Consider the following 17,691-nt stretch of genomic DNA (forward strand, 5'->3'; position numbering starts at 1 on the left):
ACATAAATTCTAGTCTTATTCTTGGTGGAATGAATGAATTCCATCACGTACCAGTACAAGACGAAAAAAGGAGCCGAGACAAATTCCGAGTCGAACCCTGGAAAATGTTAAGGTTATTGGCGACAGGTGCTGGTAAGCTTGTCGGCGAGACTAATTCAAGATGGTGGGAAATGTAAAGCACTACAATAATATGGTTTACGCATAAGGCCTATCGAGGTCACTTAGATTACTCAATACCTGTATACTATTAACAATAAATAACTTTCGAGAACAATTAGTTTAAAAAAAAATTTGACGGAAATTAAAAATCATACCTTCGTCTGATTGAGCTGCCTGCTATGGTGCCAGATTGCTTTTTTTGTATTATTTTTATTTTCAGAGAACTACAGCCACCTAGCGGTTTTAATTAAAAACAACATGTGCCGGGGACTGTTGGCCTTTTGCTTTTTCCTGTAACTTCTAAATTCATCAGATAATCAACATAACACATACACCACACTGTTCAATAATAGTAGTCAGTTTGTCTCGAATAACTTTGACTGTTAAATTTTGATGCAAATCAAGCGTCTCTTACAGTTTGTGTCATGAAACGATTACTGGTAAATTGATATTTTATTTATCAGAAGTTCAGTAACGTTATATACTGTAGCCTACACTCGATGCCGTACTAGCAACTAAAATACGTCAGCAAAGAAAATAACTTGGTTAAGCATCGTCTAAATTACTTAAAAGAAATGTATCCATCTTTAAGGAATAGGAGAAAAGAAAGAATGACGTATCATTTACCAGATTAATTCTATAACCATTTCTTTTTTTTTCTTTCAAAAACGCACACACAGACAAAAATACATTACAAATCACATCGTGGATACGTCTTAATACAAATTCGGATAAAGGTCAATGTTTTTGAGTTCCTCTTTACACTTAGTAATCAAATCCATTACGCGGCTGCTTAAATCGTTAGCCCGGTCACTGCAGTTAACCAAAAATCTAGCAAAAAACGAATATACGTGGATTTGGAATGAAAATAACAGCTAAACAAGATTACAAAATAAGACAAAATAAGAGTACATAGGAAATGTTTTGTGTTACTCACCGTGAAGCATTTCTCGTTGCATTCAAGAGTTCTATAAAATTTTCAATCCTCCATGAACGGACCTCGTGAGTCAATTTGTTTCTCTGGTCTTTTACTCTTCGGACATCATGCTGAAATTGCCACACCTCCCCTTCGGGAAAATGAACAGGAAAAACAAAAGTTTCGGCGAATTTCAAAACTTCAAGTAAACCCTTATCTTCAAGGGGTGCACGGTGTGTGGTTTCATCTACTGTCCACCGATACATGGGGCGGCGGGTGACAAGTAATTGCAGGAACCATTCGAGCAAAATATCTCTAAATTCTTCTAGGCAAGCTTGTCCTTGAATACATCTCCTATTACCCTTGAACTTCCAATACTCGCCGTTGATCAAAACAAATTTAGAATTTGCAAAACCACCCAATCTAAGTCGTTGGTTTCTCTGGGACATGCTTAATAAAAAGGCAATAACTTTAACTTTTGTTTATGACTAGGACTCAACGAAATACTTTGGTGTAACAGGGCGGAGTTGTACTGTTGCTCACTTCACGGTTCGTTCACTTTGTTTTGCGGAGGATCTAGTTGGGACATTAACAGTGTCATCTAGCACACTTAGATTCAAAGGCGTCTTTTAAAATGGCGTCGTTTGACAGTGGGGAAAAATCCAGAGTCCTAAACCAAGAATTGTTTCGATATCTCTCAGGTGGGATTTTCATCAAGTGCTTTATCGATAGAACTTTAACTATGTTTTTATCTTGGTTGTACATTATAACGCCAGGTATGAAAGCTGTTTTCTACGATAAGCTTTTTAATAGTTTCTAGATCAACAACAAAAAAACAAACAAATTTACAAACTCAGATAAGTGTTTAGGGACGACGATAAGGCAACGAAAAGTTTCCTGCTTGTAGAACCGTGAAACCTTCTTTCTACCTTCTAATTCCGACTTAATAAATATTATAATTTATAAAATCTTCTGGTCAAGCTTATCAGCAAAATATCGTTTTTCGTTCGCCTCACATGGTTGTGTAAAGGCCATTTGACTGATGAAAAACCAGACCAGTAGATATCAGTGCGACATGATCAACTGAAGGCGTGGGCCATTTTGCCAAGGATTGGAAGAAAGCTTTTGCAACAGCCCCATTTGGAAACTGTCTTGTATCCTTTCACCTATCTTGGTTATTCCGGAGTTAATTATTTCTTTTTGTATGTTGAGAAGATGGAGGAAATTCCTACTAAAAAAAGGAAACTAATTTCGATCGACAGTAAGCCCGACCGTGTACAACTAGGAGGTGGTAACTTTGGAAACGTATTTAAAGGAAAGTTCAAAGGCCGTCCAGTCGCAGTAAAAAAAGTTTTACTGCAAAATTGGAATGAAGAAGGAGTAAATGCTATGAAACAATTGGATCATCCAAACATCGTCAAACTATTTCATTGCGAAAGTGACAGAGACTTCAGGTAAGATTACTTCGTCTTGATTTTGAAGTAAAACTAAATCAATATCTGTTTTTTTTTCGCCATGCTACAGGCACTATGCATTGGAATTGTGTAACGCTTCGTTGGATAGGCTGTTCTTAGATTCGGATCACCCCCAAAAATATAAGGGACCAATGCCACGTCACATTGAAGTTTTCCATCAGTTAGCTTCAGGTCTCGAACACATCCATTCAAAGAACTTTATTCATCGAGACATCAAACCGAAAAATATCCTCATTTCGTTGCGAACTGCCGGCGAAAATGAAGAGATAACAATCAAATGGGCAGACTTTGGACTGTCTAGAACAGTCAACGAGCGGGGTACATTCACAATGAAAAGCGGAATCAAATTGACAAAAAAATGGCTTGCTCCCGAAATATTGAGACTTTTGGGGAAAGGCGAAGAGGGTCGAGGAGACGTAAGGAGCGACGTTTTTGCACTTGCCCTCGTCTTTGGTTATTTTTTATTGGGCGGGCAACATCTGTACGGTTCTATTCAACATAACGAACAAATTATCAGAAACATAATCGAAGGAAAGCCAATCAACATGCAACGTAATTCCCGATATCCTAGAATAATATTCTTTTCTGTTAACGAAGAATTTATTGTTCCATTGTAGAAATTGATGAAAAATTACGCGGCCTTTACGAAGATGAACTACTTAAAAAAATGTTGGAAGACGATCCTACCAAAAGAATGACATCAACAGAAATTGTCCACCAACTAAACTCTATCAAAGAAAAGGTTGAATCAATTAGATGAAATTCCAATTCAAATGTTGATCATCAAAATAATTTTCAATTGATTTTGTTCAGCTTACTAAAAAAGAGGAAGAATTGCGTCAACTATGTTGTGGTGACTCTCAATTCGGTCTAAACGAAAAAGTCAAAGACTTGATAGACTTCGGAATTGACGTGAACGCAAAAGACAGATGGAAAAGCAATGCGCTCCATCTTTTGTGTGAAAACAATTCAAGCGTAAATTTAACTACCGCAATTCAAATCTTGGTCCAATCCGGAATCGATGTGAACGCAAAGATCCAATATGGATCGAATGCGCTCCATCTTTTGTGTATAAACAATTCAAGCGAACATTTAGCTGACGCAATTAAAATCTTGGCTCAATCCGGAACCGATGTGAACGCCAAGGACCAAAATGGGCAGAATGCGCTCCATCTTTTGTGTGAAAACAATTTAAGCAAAAACTTAACCGACGCAATCGGAATTTTAATTCAATACGGAATCGATGTGAATGCCAAGGACGGACATAGACGGAAAGCGATCGATTACTTGCTTTTTAACAACGATAATTGGAAAGCAATTCAAATCCTAAAGAAAGCAACTAGTACTGATTTCTCGAAACCAACATATGGGAAATCTGAAGATGAAAAGGTAACATAATTCATTACACAAACAAAAAAAAATTTACGTTAATAAATTTTTTCAATTCAGTTCGTTGAAAGAGACGGAAAATTGCGTAAAATGCGTCCTAATAATTTTTTGTCGCCTTTATCAAGAGAAAACAAAGTATCCATTCAAGGCGATAACGACGCGAACATGAAGGACAAGGGTGAAAGAAATGCACTCCATGTTTTGTGTCAACACAATTCAAGCTCAAGCTTAATCAACGAAGTAAAACACATGATCGAAGTCGGCCACAAGGTGAATGACAAGGACAAGGACGGAAGGAACGCGCTTCATTACTTGTGTAGATACAATTCCAGTTCAGACTTGAGGGGAGCAATTCAAATATTAATCGACAACGGAATCAAGGTGGAAGAAAAGACAAACGAAGGATGGAACGCGCTCCATTTTACGTGTCAAAACAATTCAAACTCAAAGTTAGTTGAAATACTTTCAATTTTAATCGAAAAAGGAGTGGATGTCAATGAAAAAACCAAAAGTGGTGAAAGTGCAATCGACATCTTAGCCAAGAGTGAGATCGATGAAAATCTGAAATCAAACGTCCTCAGATTTCTAATTCGACATGGGATTCAAATGCATCTCGACAACAAAGCCAGCCCAAATGTGAATAAATATTTTATCAAACAAGACGATAATTATGGTGAACAGTTTCTAAACCTACTGGCGAAGCAAGAAATCCGTTTAGGATGGCATGAAGAATGTAAAAATTGCAATCAAATACTGTAAGTAGCTGTTATAACCATTTCATTAAAAAAAACCGTTCGTTATGCGTGTCTATGATTCACTCTTTTCATTAGGTTAATTAAAAGAAAATACCAAGTAGGATTGCAACACCACCACAGGTTTGGCAGCTGTTATAAAGTATTTCACTTACTCATGAAAAATTTAGAAACGTGGGCGAAATCAAACCAAAAATCTGGGGAATTAGAGCTGGATATGAGCAACCCAACAGGGTGGCTGCGCAAAAAAGCAGAACAATATTATCAAAGTGAAACCGAAAAAAGATACAAAGAAGACTTGGAAGTAATGGCTGAGGTCAGTGAGCAAGTCCAAGACGGGAACGAATCGGGTGATTTTAACTGTGACAACTACGAACGCTATTTGAGATCCATGTACTCGATTGCGGAGATGATCGGCTCCAACCAGTCAATGGGACAAATCAAATGGTTTTATCTTTTACCTTTTGATTTTCCCATGGATTACGAAAATGAGAAAGATTCAAATATCAAACGAGCGAAAATCGAATGGGACAAGACGCTTTACAGCTGGGCACACAACGAAACTGACACCTGTTACGGCCGCTTTATGAAAGAAAATGCCAACGAGGGCTTTTTCCTGCCAGACGAGTTCAAGCACAAGTGCCATAGTGAACTATAATAATACTATGTTGATGTCAAGAAACAAAAAGAATATTCACAAATTACCACAATAACATTCTTTTTCTTTACGGAGGCGTTATTGTTTTATCGTAGACATTGATAGCAAATTACAAGAATATACAGCGGAGCAACTCCTTAAGGAAATGTTTGTTGTAATTTATTGTTACGCCATCTTAATCGATTCATACAGAATGCAGCTATTGCGTGTGTTTACGTAAGTACTGTACTTCTGTCGAGCAACGGCAGATAACCTTTTAGAAGGGTAAAAGTGGAGAACTAGACTAGACACTCTAAGATTCTAGTAGAAACAACATTTTCAACATTTAGCTCAATAAGTAATAATATTTAAAAAAAGAAATAAGATAGAATAAAAGAATTACATCTCTTAGTCGACAGAAAATTGGCCTAAAAATGTTTCTACGATTCCTCTAGATGTTGGAGAAATGTTCAACCCAGTAGAATAAATTTCCGTTTCTTTCAAATGCCAAAGAATTTTCAAATGTAAATTTTTGCTCCGGCGAAAACCCCAACGCAAATGGTAGTAATTAGCAGATCGCTTCGACGCAACTGATCTCGTAATAATAAGGAATAAGAAACGAAAAACAAAAGGTTGATACCAGTTCCTACAAAAATTTGTTATCCCAATCCCTAGCTATCAGTCAATATGGAGGAGAATGCAATGAATTTTAAATAGTCCTAGATGAGTTCATGCGGAAAAAAAACCCAAAGTCAACACTCTATTCAGCTACCTTGAACGTGATAAGAGGAAAATTCACAAAAGAACAAAGGGAATTAAAAATCCTTTTAGATTTTTAAGAAGCGAAGGACAGTCAGTGTTTCAGATGACACCATGACCAGTGCACCTAACCTCAAAAAAAAATAGCAAATCTGTTCAAGTTGGTATTTTTGCAAAAACGCAAGAGCAAAACAAGCTTGGCCTGACACATGTTCATGGCAGTAGACAAACACACAAGACCAAACGCTAAGAAGACCTTGGTATAGTCTCGCTGATACGAGTTCGATCCATCACGCAATCAACACAGCCAATCAAAACAGTTTGTGTGTGAAAAAATCACAAGTAGTATTAGATAGGGGTGAGTTTCCTACCTTAAGATGCTCGTAGCTCTGCTCCACGGATAGGGATGCTTGTGTCAATGAAATGTATCCTTCCAATCAAATCCTGAGAAGAATTCGACAATGCAAAAGGTGACCTCTCCTAACACCCATTCAAGTCAGTAAGTGCCAGCTTCATATCCCCATCTGTTCTAGGCTGCACCAACCAAGCAACTAGAAACGAAGCAGAATCTTGATTAATTATAGAATAGACCATAGCTTTGAAATTGACTTATTGCCTATCTAACACCGTTACTATGTCCAACTACATAGAACCAGAATCAAGAAACACAGTAAAGAGATGAATAACACCATAAAACACCATAACGAACATGTGGAAATACCTGGTAATGCTCTGATGGGATTGTCCGAGTTGGTTTGTTTCCATTTCACAAAAGTTCACGGCAAAGGAACAATTGAAACAAAGTTGGATTTTCTTTCAAATTGCTTCTGGCTAAGATATCTGTAATTGACAAGTGTCTCCATTAGATTTCGAAGTCTTGCACGACAAAGTTCATGAATAGTCTGACAGACAATTGCTTAATTTAAAATTGCACATGTACTAAATAAAAATATGCTCACTTACACACACAGATGCATCTAGGTGTCATTTCAATAACAGCCAATTGGGGCATGAAGCTCAGCAACTGAGTAATTTTCGGAACATCTATTTACCATTTCATTTATCAAATTTTTTGTTAAAATGTAGTCTAATTATCAATCTTGTTCAGTCTATTTGCTCTGCTGTTTGAAGAAGTGCTGCAGTTCAACATTTTTTCTTCAGTAGGCGCCTTAACGTTAATGCCACATCTGGCCACATGGAGTAGTTTGGCGCTGTGACAAGTAACAGCATCTAGTGGTCACATTTGAATCGCAGTGTAAAATGTTAAGTCACGTGACCTAAGCAAGTTGGATGGCCAACTTTGGATTATTAATCACGAAAGTAGAGCAACATGTGTGTAAGAATCCCACTCTACGCCATAAAAAAAAAAAGCCAAAACGAAACGAGCATATCCCTAAGCACATTGCCCATCTCAACGAACATACGGAATGAGAAAAAAAAAACATTTGGCTGAGGATATTCAATACTGCACAAAACTTTCTTGACATGCATTTGCATAGTTTTGATCCCTTTAGATGCCAAGAATTTATGCCAAGAATAGATGCCAGCCTGTGCAAACCTTACCACTTTGATGGCTGTTTCTTATGCTGTCCTGCCGATGTATCGTACGTATTATTTGGCCTTTGCGTTTGCAAGTATCTGGTTACCTCCTAGTTTGTTGGTTTCAGGAACAGTTATTGATTAATTTTAGTATTATTGAATATGATATAATTAATTACTCAATACCTGTATAACGTTAACCATACACAATTTTCGTGAACGATCATTATTTTTTTAAACGTTAACAGAAACTAAAAATCTTACCTTGAAAGATTGAGCTGCCTCCTATGATGCCAGATTGTTTTTATTTCGTTTTTTTTCTTCTCTCTTTTGTTTTTTTCCTTGGCCTAGGGTTTTCACAATACTCGGAGAACTTGTATCAACTTCGCAGCATCTTGTATCTTGTATCAGCTTTAACTAAAACCAAAGATAATGATGTGCCATGGACTGTCGAACCATCGGAATATCGGTCCTTTTTCTTTTTCCTGTAACTGTATTCTAAATTCATCAGAAATTCATAATATAACACATACACCACAACTGTGAATAGTAGTCCTTTTATCTCGAATAACTCCGACTGTTATGTTTTAGCGCAAATCAGGCGTCTCTCCAATTTGTGTCATGAAACGAGTACTGGGTTATTAATATTTTGTTTATCTCAAGTTCAATAACGTCATAGCACTACTCGATATTCCACACTAAGCGAATAAATACGCCAGTAAAGAATATAGCTTTGGACAGTATGGATAAATTGTTTAAAAGAAATGCACGCTGCTTTTAAAGAAAAGAAGAAAAGAAAGAATGACACCTCTACGTTAGTATTTATTATAAGCCACATGAGTAGCTAATACAAGTGCGGAAAGTCCTTAATATTATCGATTTCCTTTTTACATTTACTAATGAAGTCTTCTAGACGATTTTTCAAAGCGTCGTTATGGTGACCGGATTCAACCAAAGAACTAAAAAAAATTTAATATATGCGGGTTGGGAATAAAAGTAGCAAAAAAAAAGAAAAACAAAAAGAATAAAATACAAATACAAATAAAAGTAAATAATAGGAGAAGTCTTGTGGTACTCACTTTGAAGCATTTTTCATTGCCTCCAAGAAAATTGTAAAATCAGTAATCTTCCATGAAAGGACCTCGTGAGTCAATTGGTTTCTCATTTCCTTTAGTATTTCCATAGCTTTCTTGAAATTGGTAGGATTATGCGATTTTTTTGCTCCGTTTGCAAGGTAATAATAGGAGAAATGAGCAAATTTCAAAACTTCCAGGGAACCCTTTTCTTTAAGATGTGTAGGTTCGTTGTCTGGATGACGATATATGGGTTCTTTGGGTTTCATTCGATCTTGAAACCATTCGAGCAGAATATCTCGAAATTCTTCAAGACAAGCTTGTCCTTGAATACATCTCCTTGTTACATTGGAATTCCAATATGAGCCGTTCATCAAAACAAATCTGGGATTTGCAAAACCAACCACGTGGTCGGTGGGTTGGTTCATCTGGGCCATGCTAACATAAAAAGCAAATAATTTAAACTTTTGTTTATGAATAGAACTCAACGAAATACTTCATAGAAGCAGGACGGAGTTATACTGGCGCTCACTTCAGGCTCGTTCACTTTGTTTTTCGAGGATATCGTTGGCACATCAGCAGTGTTATCCGGTAGATTTACATTTGAAAGACGCCTATAAAAAAAGCCCTCGTTTCACAATGGGGAAAAACCAGAGAGATATCAAGATAACTTTTTAGTCTTCATGGTGGGATTTTTATCAAGTGCATTGCCGAAAAAACTTTGACTCTATGTTCTTATCATAGTTGTACTACATTATTACGCCAGTGACGAAAGCTGTTTTCTACGATTAAGTATTTCAATGGTTTCCAGATCAACGAAAAACAAGCAATAAAACCAAAAAACACAAACAAAATTACAAATTCATCGAAACTGAGATAACCTTAAAAGGTGAGCAACAAATATAATATAATAAATATACGAGTATGTTCATCATAGAAATGACGTAGCCTAGCCTATATTCATGGTACATATATTTAAAAAGAAAAGAAGGGGGAAAAGCTTACGGAAAGATAACGAGAAAACAATTCGATAAGGTATACGTGTCGAAAGCGAACAGTGCAAAGCGCAATTAGTAAAAGCTCTATGTTAAAACGTTTTACGCCCAGAAAACTGAAAGGAAACGATAAAAGGATTGAAAGTTACTATCAGCAAATTATTAATTCGATGCAAATCACTTGAAAGCCCTCGGCTACGAGAAAATCGTCACGTAAAAATTATTTGAAGTGATTTTAAGGAGCAAATGGAAAGACCTACTGACATTTCACAGGGATCAAAAGGTAGACGAAGCGATAACAAATCATTATCTGCATTGGACTTGTCCCTGTTTTATGCTTCACAGATAAACTGACTGATAAATTCAAAGCGATTTCGCGTTGCAAGTGAGGGTTGTCCAGTGTTAAACGGTATTTTCCAATAGTAGCTCGTACAAGTTCTCATCTCGCTAGTTTCGGGTGCAATTAAGTCTAAAATGCCATCGACTACTGCCGTAAATGTAGACGGCATCCAATTCGATAGCAATGATGTTTTGGGTCATGGTGGCTACCATTCAGTTTATCGTGGAACATATAAAGATCAAATTGTAGCAGTGAAAAGAACTTTTAAGAAAAATGGCAAAGCTCAAGAAGATGACAACGAATTAAAAATTCTGCAACAGTTAAACCATCCCAATATAGTTAAATTTGTCCACTTCGCAAGCAATGCCGACTTCAAGTAAGATTGTTATGTGATAACGTTGAATTAAAACGAGAATTTCCATATGATTTTTGCGATTCAGTTACTTTGCTTTGGAATTGTGCGACGCATCATTGGATCACGTGTTCCTAAATGAGGACGATCCTCAGAAATATAAAGGACCTGCATTACCAAATAATTTCGAGGTTTTCTACCAGTTAGCAACTGGTCTCAAATACATTCATTCGAAGAAACTAATCCATCGGGACATTAAACCGGAAAACATTCTCATTTCTGTGAGAAATACTGACCAAGGTGAAGAGATAACGATGAAGTGGACTGATTTTGGATTGTCAAGAGCAGTGAGTGAACGAGGAACATTCACAATGAGTGGACTCAAAGGGACTATACTTTGGTTCTCTCCCGAAGAGATGGAAATTATGGGCAGAAACCTAAGCACTGAAAAAACTAGAGGCTCAATCAAAAGCGACGTTTATTCAGAAGGTCTTGTCTTTGGTTATATTCTCTTGAAAGGAAAGCATATTTACGGTGAAAATCAATATGATATTGTGGTGAACATGAGGCACAACAATTCAACCAATATGAGTGGTAAGTTACCTCTTGAGGCAGACCATATAACATAACCATACTAGTTAAATGTCTAAAACTTTTAAAAAATAGAAATTCACCAGACACATTTAGCACGTAACTTAATAGAACAAATGCTGACCAACACACCTGAAACAAGAATTACATCTGAAGAAGTTGTTAATCAGCTTGAAGCCATAAATATCAAAGTAAGCAATTCACACAAGTCTAACACCTTCTTCGTCAGTGAAATTTTAGTTTTCTAACAAAAGTTTTCCATTTAGCTTAGCGAAAAGGAAAAACAGCTTCATCAGCTGTCTACATGTCCCATAACAGATTGTAGGAATAACATCGAATCTTTAATACAACTCGGTGTCGACTTAAACGCAAAGGATGACGAAGGATGGAATGCGCTTCATCTTTTGTGTCGAAACAATTCAAGCCCACACTTAATCGATGCGATTAAACTCTTGATCGAACTCGGCATCGACAAAAACGCAAAAGCCAACGATGGAGCGAATGCGTTTCATCATTTGTGTTCTAACAATTCAAGCCCACATTTAATCGATGCGATTAAACTCTTGATCGAACTCGGCATCGACAAAAACGCAAAAGCCAACGATGGAGCGAATGCGTTTCATCATTTGTGTTCTAACAATTCAAGCCCACATTTAATCGATGCGATTAAACTCTTGATCGAAATTGGCATCGACAAAAACGCAAAAGCCAACGATGGAGCGAATGCGCTTCATCTTTTGTGTCGAAACAATTCAAGCCCACACTTAATCGATGCGATTAAACTCTTGATCGAACTCGGCATCGACAAAAACGCAAAAACAAACGATGGAGCGAATGCGCTTCAATATCTGTGTCAATTCAATTCAAGCCCACACTTAATCGATGCGATTAAACTCTTGATCGAACTCGATTTCGACAAAAACGCAAAAGCCAACGATGGAGCGAATGCGCTTCATCTTTTGTGTCGAAACAATTCAAGCCCATACTTAATCGATGCGATTAAACTCTTGATCGAACTCGGCATCGACAAAAACGCAAAAACAAACGATGGAGCGAATGCGCTTCAATATCTGTGTCAATTCAATTCAAGCCCACACTTAATCGATGCGATTAAACTCTTGATCGAACTCGATTTCGACAAAAACGCAAAAGCCAACGATGGAGCGAATGCGCTTCATCTTTTGTGTCGAAACAATTCAAGCCCACACTTAATCGATGCGATTAAACTCTTGATCGAACTCGGCATCGACAAAAACGCAAAAGCCAACGATGGAGCGAATGCGTTTCATCATTTGTGTTCTAACAATTCAAGCCCACATTTAATCGATGCGATTAAACTCTTGATCGAACTCGGCATGGACAAAAACGCAAAAGCCAACGATGGAGCGAATGCGCTTCATCTTTTGTGTCGAAACAATTCAAGCCCACACTTAATCGATGCGATTAAACTCTTCATCGAACTCGACTTCGACAAAAACGCAAAAACAAACGATGGAGCGAATGTGCTTCATCTTTTGTGTCGAAACAATTCAAGCCCACACTTAATCGATGCGATTAAACTCTTGATCGAACTCGGCATCGACAAAAACGCAAAAGCCAACGATGGAGCGAATGCGTTTCATCATTTGTGTTCTAACAATTCAAGCCCACATTTAATCGATGCGATTAAACTCTTGATCGAACTCGACTTCGACAAAAACGCAAAAACAAACGATGGAGCGAATGCGCTTCATCTTTTGTGTCGATACAATTCAAGCCCAAACTTAGTTGATGCGATTAAACTCTTGATCGAACTCGGCATCGACAAAAACGCAAAAACAAACGATGGAGCGAATGCGCTTCAATATCTGTGTCAATTCAATTCAAGCCCACACTTAATCGATGCGATTAAACTCTTGATCGAACTCGGCATCGACAAAAACGGAAAAACCAACGATGGAGCGAATGCGCTTCATCTTTTGTGTTATAACAATTCAAGCCCACATTTAATCGATGCGATTAAACTCTTGATCGAACTCGGCATCGACAAAAACGCAAAAACCAACGATGGAGCGAATGCGCTTCAATATTTGTGTCAATTCAATTCAAGCCCACACTTAATCAATGCGATTAAACTCTTGATCGTACTCGGCATCGACAAAAACGCAAAAGCCAACGATGGATGGAATGCGCTTCATCTTTTGTGTCAATTCAATTCAAGCCCACACTTAATCAATGCGATTAAACTCTTGATCGAACTCGGCATCGACAAGGACGCTAAGGACAAAAATGGATCAAATGCGTTTCATTTGTTGTGTCGATACAATTCAAGCCCATACTTAATCGATGCGATTAAACTCTTGATCGAACTCGGCATCGACAAAAACGCAAAAAACAACAATGGGTCGAATGCGCTTCATCTGTTATGTCGATACAATTCAAGCCCATACTTAATCGATGCAATCAAACTCTTGCTTGAACTCGGCTTTGATAGAAACGCAAAGGAGAAAGATGGGTGGCATGCGCTTCATCTTTTGTGTCGATACAATTCAAGCCCACAATTAGTCAATGCAATCGAATTTTTTATTCGCCTCGGCATCGATTTAAATGCAAAGGAAAACGATGGGTGGAATGCGCTTCATCTTTTATGTCGATACCATTCAAGCTCATACTTAATCGACGCAATTAAACTTTTGATCGAACACGGCATTGACAAGTACGCTATTGGGAAGGATGGATCCAACGCGCTTCATCTTTTGTGTCGATACAATTCAAGCCCACAATTAATCGATGCGATTAAACTCTTGATTCAACTCGGCATCGACAAGGACGCAAAGGATAACAATGGATGGAATGCGCTTCGTTTTTTGTGTCAATACAATTCAAGCTCACACTTAATCGATGCAATTCAACTTTTGACCGAAGGCGGCATCGACAAAAATGCAAAGGGGAAAGATGAATCCAACGCGCTTCATTTGTTGTGTCAATACAATTCAAGCCCACGTTTTATCGATGCAATCAAACTTTTGCTCGAACTCGGCATCGACAAAAACGCAAAGAGGAATGATGGATTCAACGCGCTTCATTTTTTGTGTTATAACAATTCAAGCTCACACTTAATTGATGCAATCAAACTCTTGCTCGAACGCGGCATAACCTTAAACCCAAAAGAGAACGATGGATGGAATGAGCTTCACCTTTTGTGTCGATGCAATTCAAGCCCACACTTAATCGATGCTATTGAACTCTTAATCAAACACGGCATCGACAAGGACGCAAGAACCAACGCTGGTTCCAACACACTTCATCATTTGTGTTATAACAATTCAAGCCAACACTTGATCCCTGCAATGAAACTCTTGATTAAACTGGGAATCGACAAGGACGCAATTAACAACGATGGATTGAATGCGCTTCATATATTATGTTTAAACAATTCAAGCCCATATTTAATCGATGCGATTAAACTCTTGATCGAAGTCGGCATCGACAAGGACGCAAGGGATAACGATGGATTGAATGCGTTTCATCATTTGTGTGGATCCAATTCAAGCCCACACTTAATCGATGCGATTAAACTTTTGATCGAATTCGGCATCGACAAGGACGCAAGGGATAACGATGGATTGAATGCGTTTCATCATTTGTGTTCTTACAATTCAAGTCCACGCTTAATCGATGCGATTAAATTTTTGATTGCACTCGGCTTCGACAAAAACGCAAAAACCGACGACGGATTCAATGCACTTCATCTTTTGTGCCGATACAATTCAAGCCCACACTTAGTTGATGCGATTAAACTCATGATCGAACTCGGCATCGACAAAAACGCAAAAACCAACGATGGATGCAACGCGCTTCATCTTTTGTGTCGATATAATTCCAGTTCAGAATTAAGGGAAGCAATTCAAAGCTTAATCCAACACGGAATCAACGTGGAAGAAAAGACAAACGATGGATGGAACGCGTTCCATTTTTCGTGTCAAAACAATTCAAACTCAAATTTACTTAAAATGTTTTCAATTTTAATAAAAAATGGAGTGGATATCAACGAGAAAACCAAACATAATGAAAGTGCAATCGACATCTTAGTCAAGAATCATATTGATGAAAATTTGAAATCAAACGCCCTCAGATTTCTAATTCGATATGGGATTCACGTGCACCTCGGTAAAAAAGCGAGTCCAAATGTGAATCATTACTTTTTCAACGAAAACGATTGTGGAGAGTTTTTAAACCTACTGGCCGAGAAAGGAATCCGTTTGGGATGGCATGAGGAATGTGAAAATTGCAAACAAATGCTGTAAGTAGCTGTTGTAACCATTTGGCAAAAAAGATTAGATTTACGTGTGTATGATTCACTCTTTTCGTTAGATCAATTGAGGGAAATCCCCGGTTACGATTGCAGCACCACCACATGTTTGGCATCTGTTACGAAGTATTTGACTTCCTCATGAAACAGTTAGAAACATGGGCAAAATCAAATCAAAAATCCGGGGAATCAGAGCTCGATATAAGCAATCCAGCAGAGTGGCTGCGCAAAAAAGCAGAACAATATCATCAAAATGAAACCGAAAAAAAGTACAAAGAAGACTTGCAAGTAATGGCTGAGGTCAGTGATCAAGTCCAAGACGGGAGCAACTCAGGTGATTTTAACTGTGACAACTATGAACGCTATTTGAGATCCATGTACTCGATTGCGGAAATGATTAACTCCAAGGAATCAATGGGACAAATCAAATGGATTTATCTTTTACCTCTTGATTTCCTCATGGATTACGAAGATGAGAAAGAACCAGGCATCAAACGAGCGAAAATGGAATGGGACAAAACGCTTTACATCTGGGCACACAAAGAAACTGACAAACATTACGGCAAATTTATGAAAGAAGATGCCAACGAGGGCTTTTTCCTGCCGGACGAGTACAAGCACAATTGTCATGGTGAGCTTTAATACTGCAAATTTTGCATATATTAGCGAATAGGGAGGGGGTTCAGGTTTCCGTTTTAATTATTCGCATTATCTTCTACTTAGTTTGTAGTTTACGGTAACGGTGTAGTGAGACCTAATTATTAATTCATTTTTACGGTCCTAGTGAACGTGAAATTAAGTTTTAAAAAAGAAATCAATCAACAAAAAAAATAATTCCCAAATTACTACAATAACGTTGTTTTCCCTTAAAAAAGCGTTATTGCTTTATCGTAGAATTTGATGGCAAATTACAAGAACATTAAGCGGTGCAACACCTTAAGGAAATGTTTGTTGTAATTTATAGTTACGCCATCTTAATCGATTAAAGAATGTAGCAATTGCTCATAACGGAAAAAACAAACCAAGAGGGGCAAATAGACTAGGATAGATTAGTCAACAGTAAGCGGGAAAAAGATTTCAGATGGAACACCTCCAGTTTTTTAACTCGAAACGGGATGGAAGTGCATCGCAAATATGATGTGACGCAACAGATGGAAACAGAAGCCTGGCTATTTTTGGAACAAGAGTTTATGATTTGTTTACTGAATAATAGCCTAATGTTGTGCTGAATTTGTAGTTTCCCTATTCTAGTAACGGCAATAAAATACACTTGGGTGCAAAATGACAAAGCATATAATTTAACAGTAGACGAATAAATAAAAAAGAAATGATTTGAAAATATGCCAGTTTGATGTGATCGTATATGCTACGCATCGTGTTTACGTACGCATTTCTGTTGACTAACGGCAGATAACCTTTTGGAAGGATAAAGTTGATAACATACTACTATTCAAAGCAATAGCGGTTTTGTTTTTCAAACGGACCTGAACGTTGTAAACCATTTAAGCGGAATTTTTCATCTTTGAAGTTGATCAAAATTGTTTACGCAACTTAGCAGCAAAACAACGATAAGAACAGCTTGCACCATCATCGAAAAGGGAAAAAGATAAGCCCAACAGTAAAGCAAAGCATTGCGCAACATTGTGCTGAAAAAAGAATAGTAAAAAAGAAACAAATATGAGAAAATAAACGAATTATATCTGCAAGCAGACAGAAAAATGGCCTACAAATGTTACAACGGTTTCTCTAGAGGTTGGAAAATATTTACCTAGAAGAAATTTCCGTTTCTTTCAAACATCCAAGAATTTTCAAAAGTAAACTTTTGCTTCTCCGAAAACTCCAAACGCAATTGTTAGTAATTAGCAGATCGCTTCGACGCAACTAATATCGTGATAATAAGGAGCAAAAAACGAAAAACAAAAGGTTGGTACCAAGTCCTACAAAAATATGTTGTCCCAATCGAATTCCTAGCTATTCGTCAATATGGAGGAGAACGCAATGAATTTTCAATAGTCTTAGATGAGTTCGTGCGAAAAAATCGACCACACTAAATACTCTATTCAGCTACCTGAAAGTGATATGAGAAAAATTCAGAAAAAACAAGAGGAATTTAAAAACTCCTTTAGAAAAAAGTAAATCAAAATCTGGCGATGCGAAAGAGCACATCCAAAAATTTCAGATGACACGGTGACCAGTGCACCTAATCTTAAAAAAAAAGCAAATCTGTTCAAGTTGGTATTCTTGCCAAAACGCAAAAGCAAAACAAGCCTGGCCTGAAACATGTTCATGGCAGTAGACAAACACAAAAGACCCTACGCTAACCCTTAGCATGGTCTCGCTGATATGACTTCGATCCACCATGCAATCAACAAAGCCAATCGAAACAGTTCGTGTGTGAAAAAAAAACGCGAGAGTAGTATTAG

At 37.5% G+C, this 17,691-nt stretch overlaps 4 protein-coding genes across 4 annotated transcripts; 2 read left to right on the forward strand and 2 right to left on the reverse strand.

The window, feature by feature from the left end:
• Window positions 1–596: 596 nt before the first annotated feature.
• On the reverse strand, window positions 597–1,873 carry LOC130695218 (uncharacterized). The gene is made up of 2 exons (XM_057518338.2): window positions 1,097–1,873; window positions 597–990 (listed from the first exon to the last, which is right to left on the reverse strand). The coding sequence occupies exons 1-2, from the start codon at window positions 1,522–1,524 to the stop codon at window positions 876–878; spliced, it is 543 nt and encodes a 180-aa protein (XP_057374321.1). The 5' UTR covers window positions 1,525–1,873; the 3' UTR covers window positions 597–875.
• A 286-nt stretch (window positions 1,874–2,159) lies between these two features.
• On the forward strand, window positions 2,160–5,520 carry LOC130695214 (uncharacterized). Its single transcript, XM_057518334.2, has 6 exons — window positions 2,160–2,529; window positions 2,600–3,102; window positions 3,168–3,292; window positions 3,364–3,939; window positions 4,000–4,694; window positions 4,770–5,520. The coding sequence occupies exons 1-6, from the start codon at window positions 2,291–2,293 to the stop codon at window positions 5,347–5,349; spliced, it is 2,718 nt and encodes a 905-aa protein (XP_057374317.1). The 5' UTR covers window positions 2,160–2,290; the 3' UTR covers window positions 5,350–5,520.
• Window positions 5,521–8,440: 2,920 nt separating this feature from the next.
• LOC130695156 (uncharacterized) lies at window positions 8,441–9,438 on the reverse strand. The gene is made up of 3 exons (XM_057518282.2): window positions 9,196–9,438; window positions 8,706–9,137; window positions 8,441–8,585 (listed from the first exon to the last, which is right to left on the reverse strand). The coding sequence occupies exons 1-3, from the start codon at window positions 9,198–9,200 to the stop codon at window positions 8,471–8,473; spliced, it is 552 nt and encodes a 183-aa protein (XP_057374265.1). The 5' UTR covers window positions 9,201–9,438; the 3' UTR covers window positions 8,441–8,470.
• Window positions 9,439–10,138: 700 nt separating this feature from the next.
• LOC130695155 (uncharacterized) lies at window positions 10,139–16,537 on the forward strand. Its single transcript, XM_057518280.2, has 5 exons — window positions 10,139–10,410; window positions 10,475–10,980; window positions 11,053–11,168; window positions 11,244–15,259; window positions 15,331–16,537. Exons 1-5 carry the CDS (start codon window positions 10,169–10,171, stop codon window positions 15,908–15,910), a joined length of 5,460 nt encoding a protein of 1,819 aa, XP_057374263.1. The 5' UTR covers window positions 10,139–10,168; the 3' UTR covers window positions 15,911–16,537.
• Window positions 16,538–17,691: the final 1,154 nt, after the last annotated feature.

The sequence above is a fragment of the Daphnia carinata genome, chromosome 4 (assembly GCF_022539665.2).
Source record: "Daphnia carinata strain CSIRO-1 chromosome 4, CSIRO_AGI_Dcar_HiC_V3, whole genome shotgun sequence".
Taxonomy (NCBI): Eukaryota; Metazoa; Arthropoda; class Branchiopoda; order Diplostraca; family Daphniidae; genus Daphnia; species Daphnia carinata.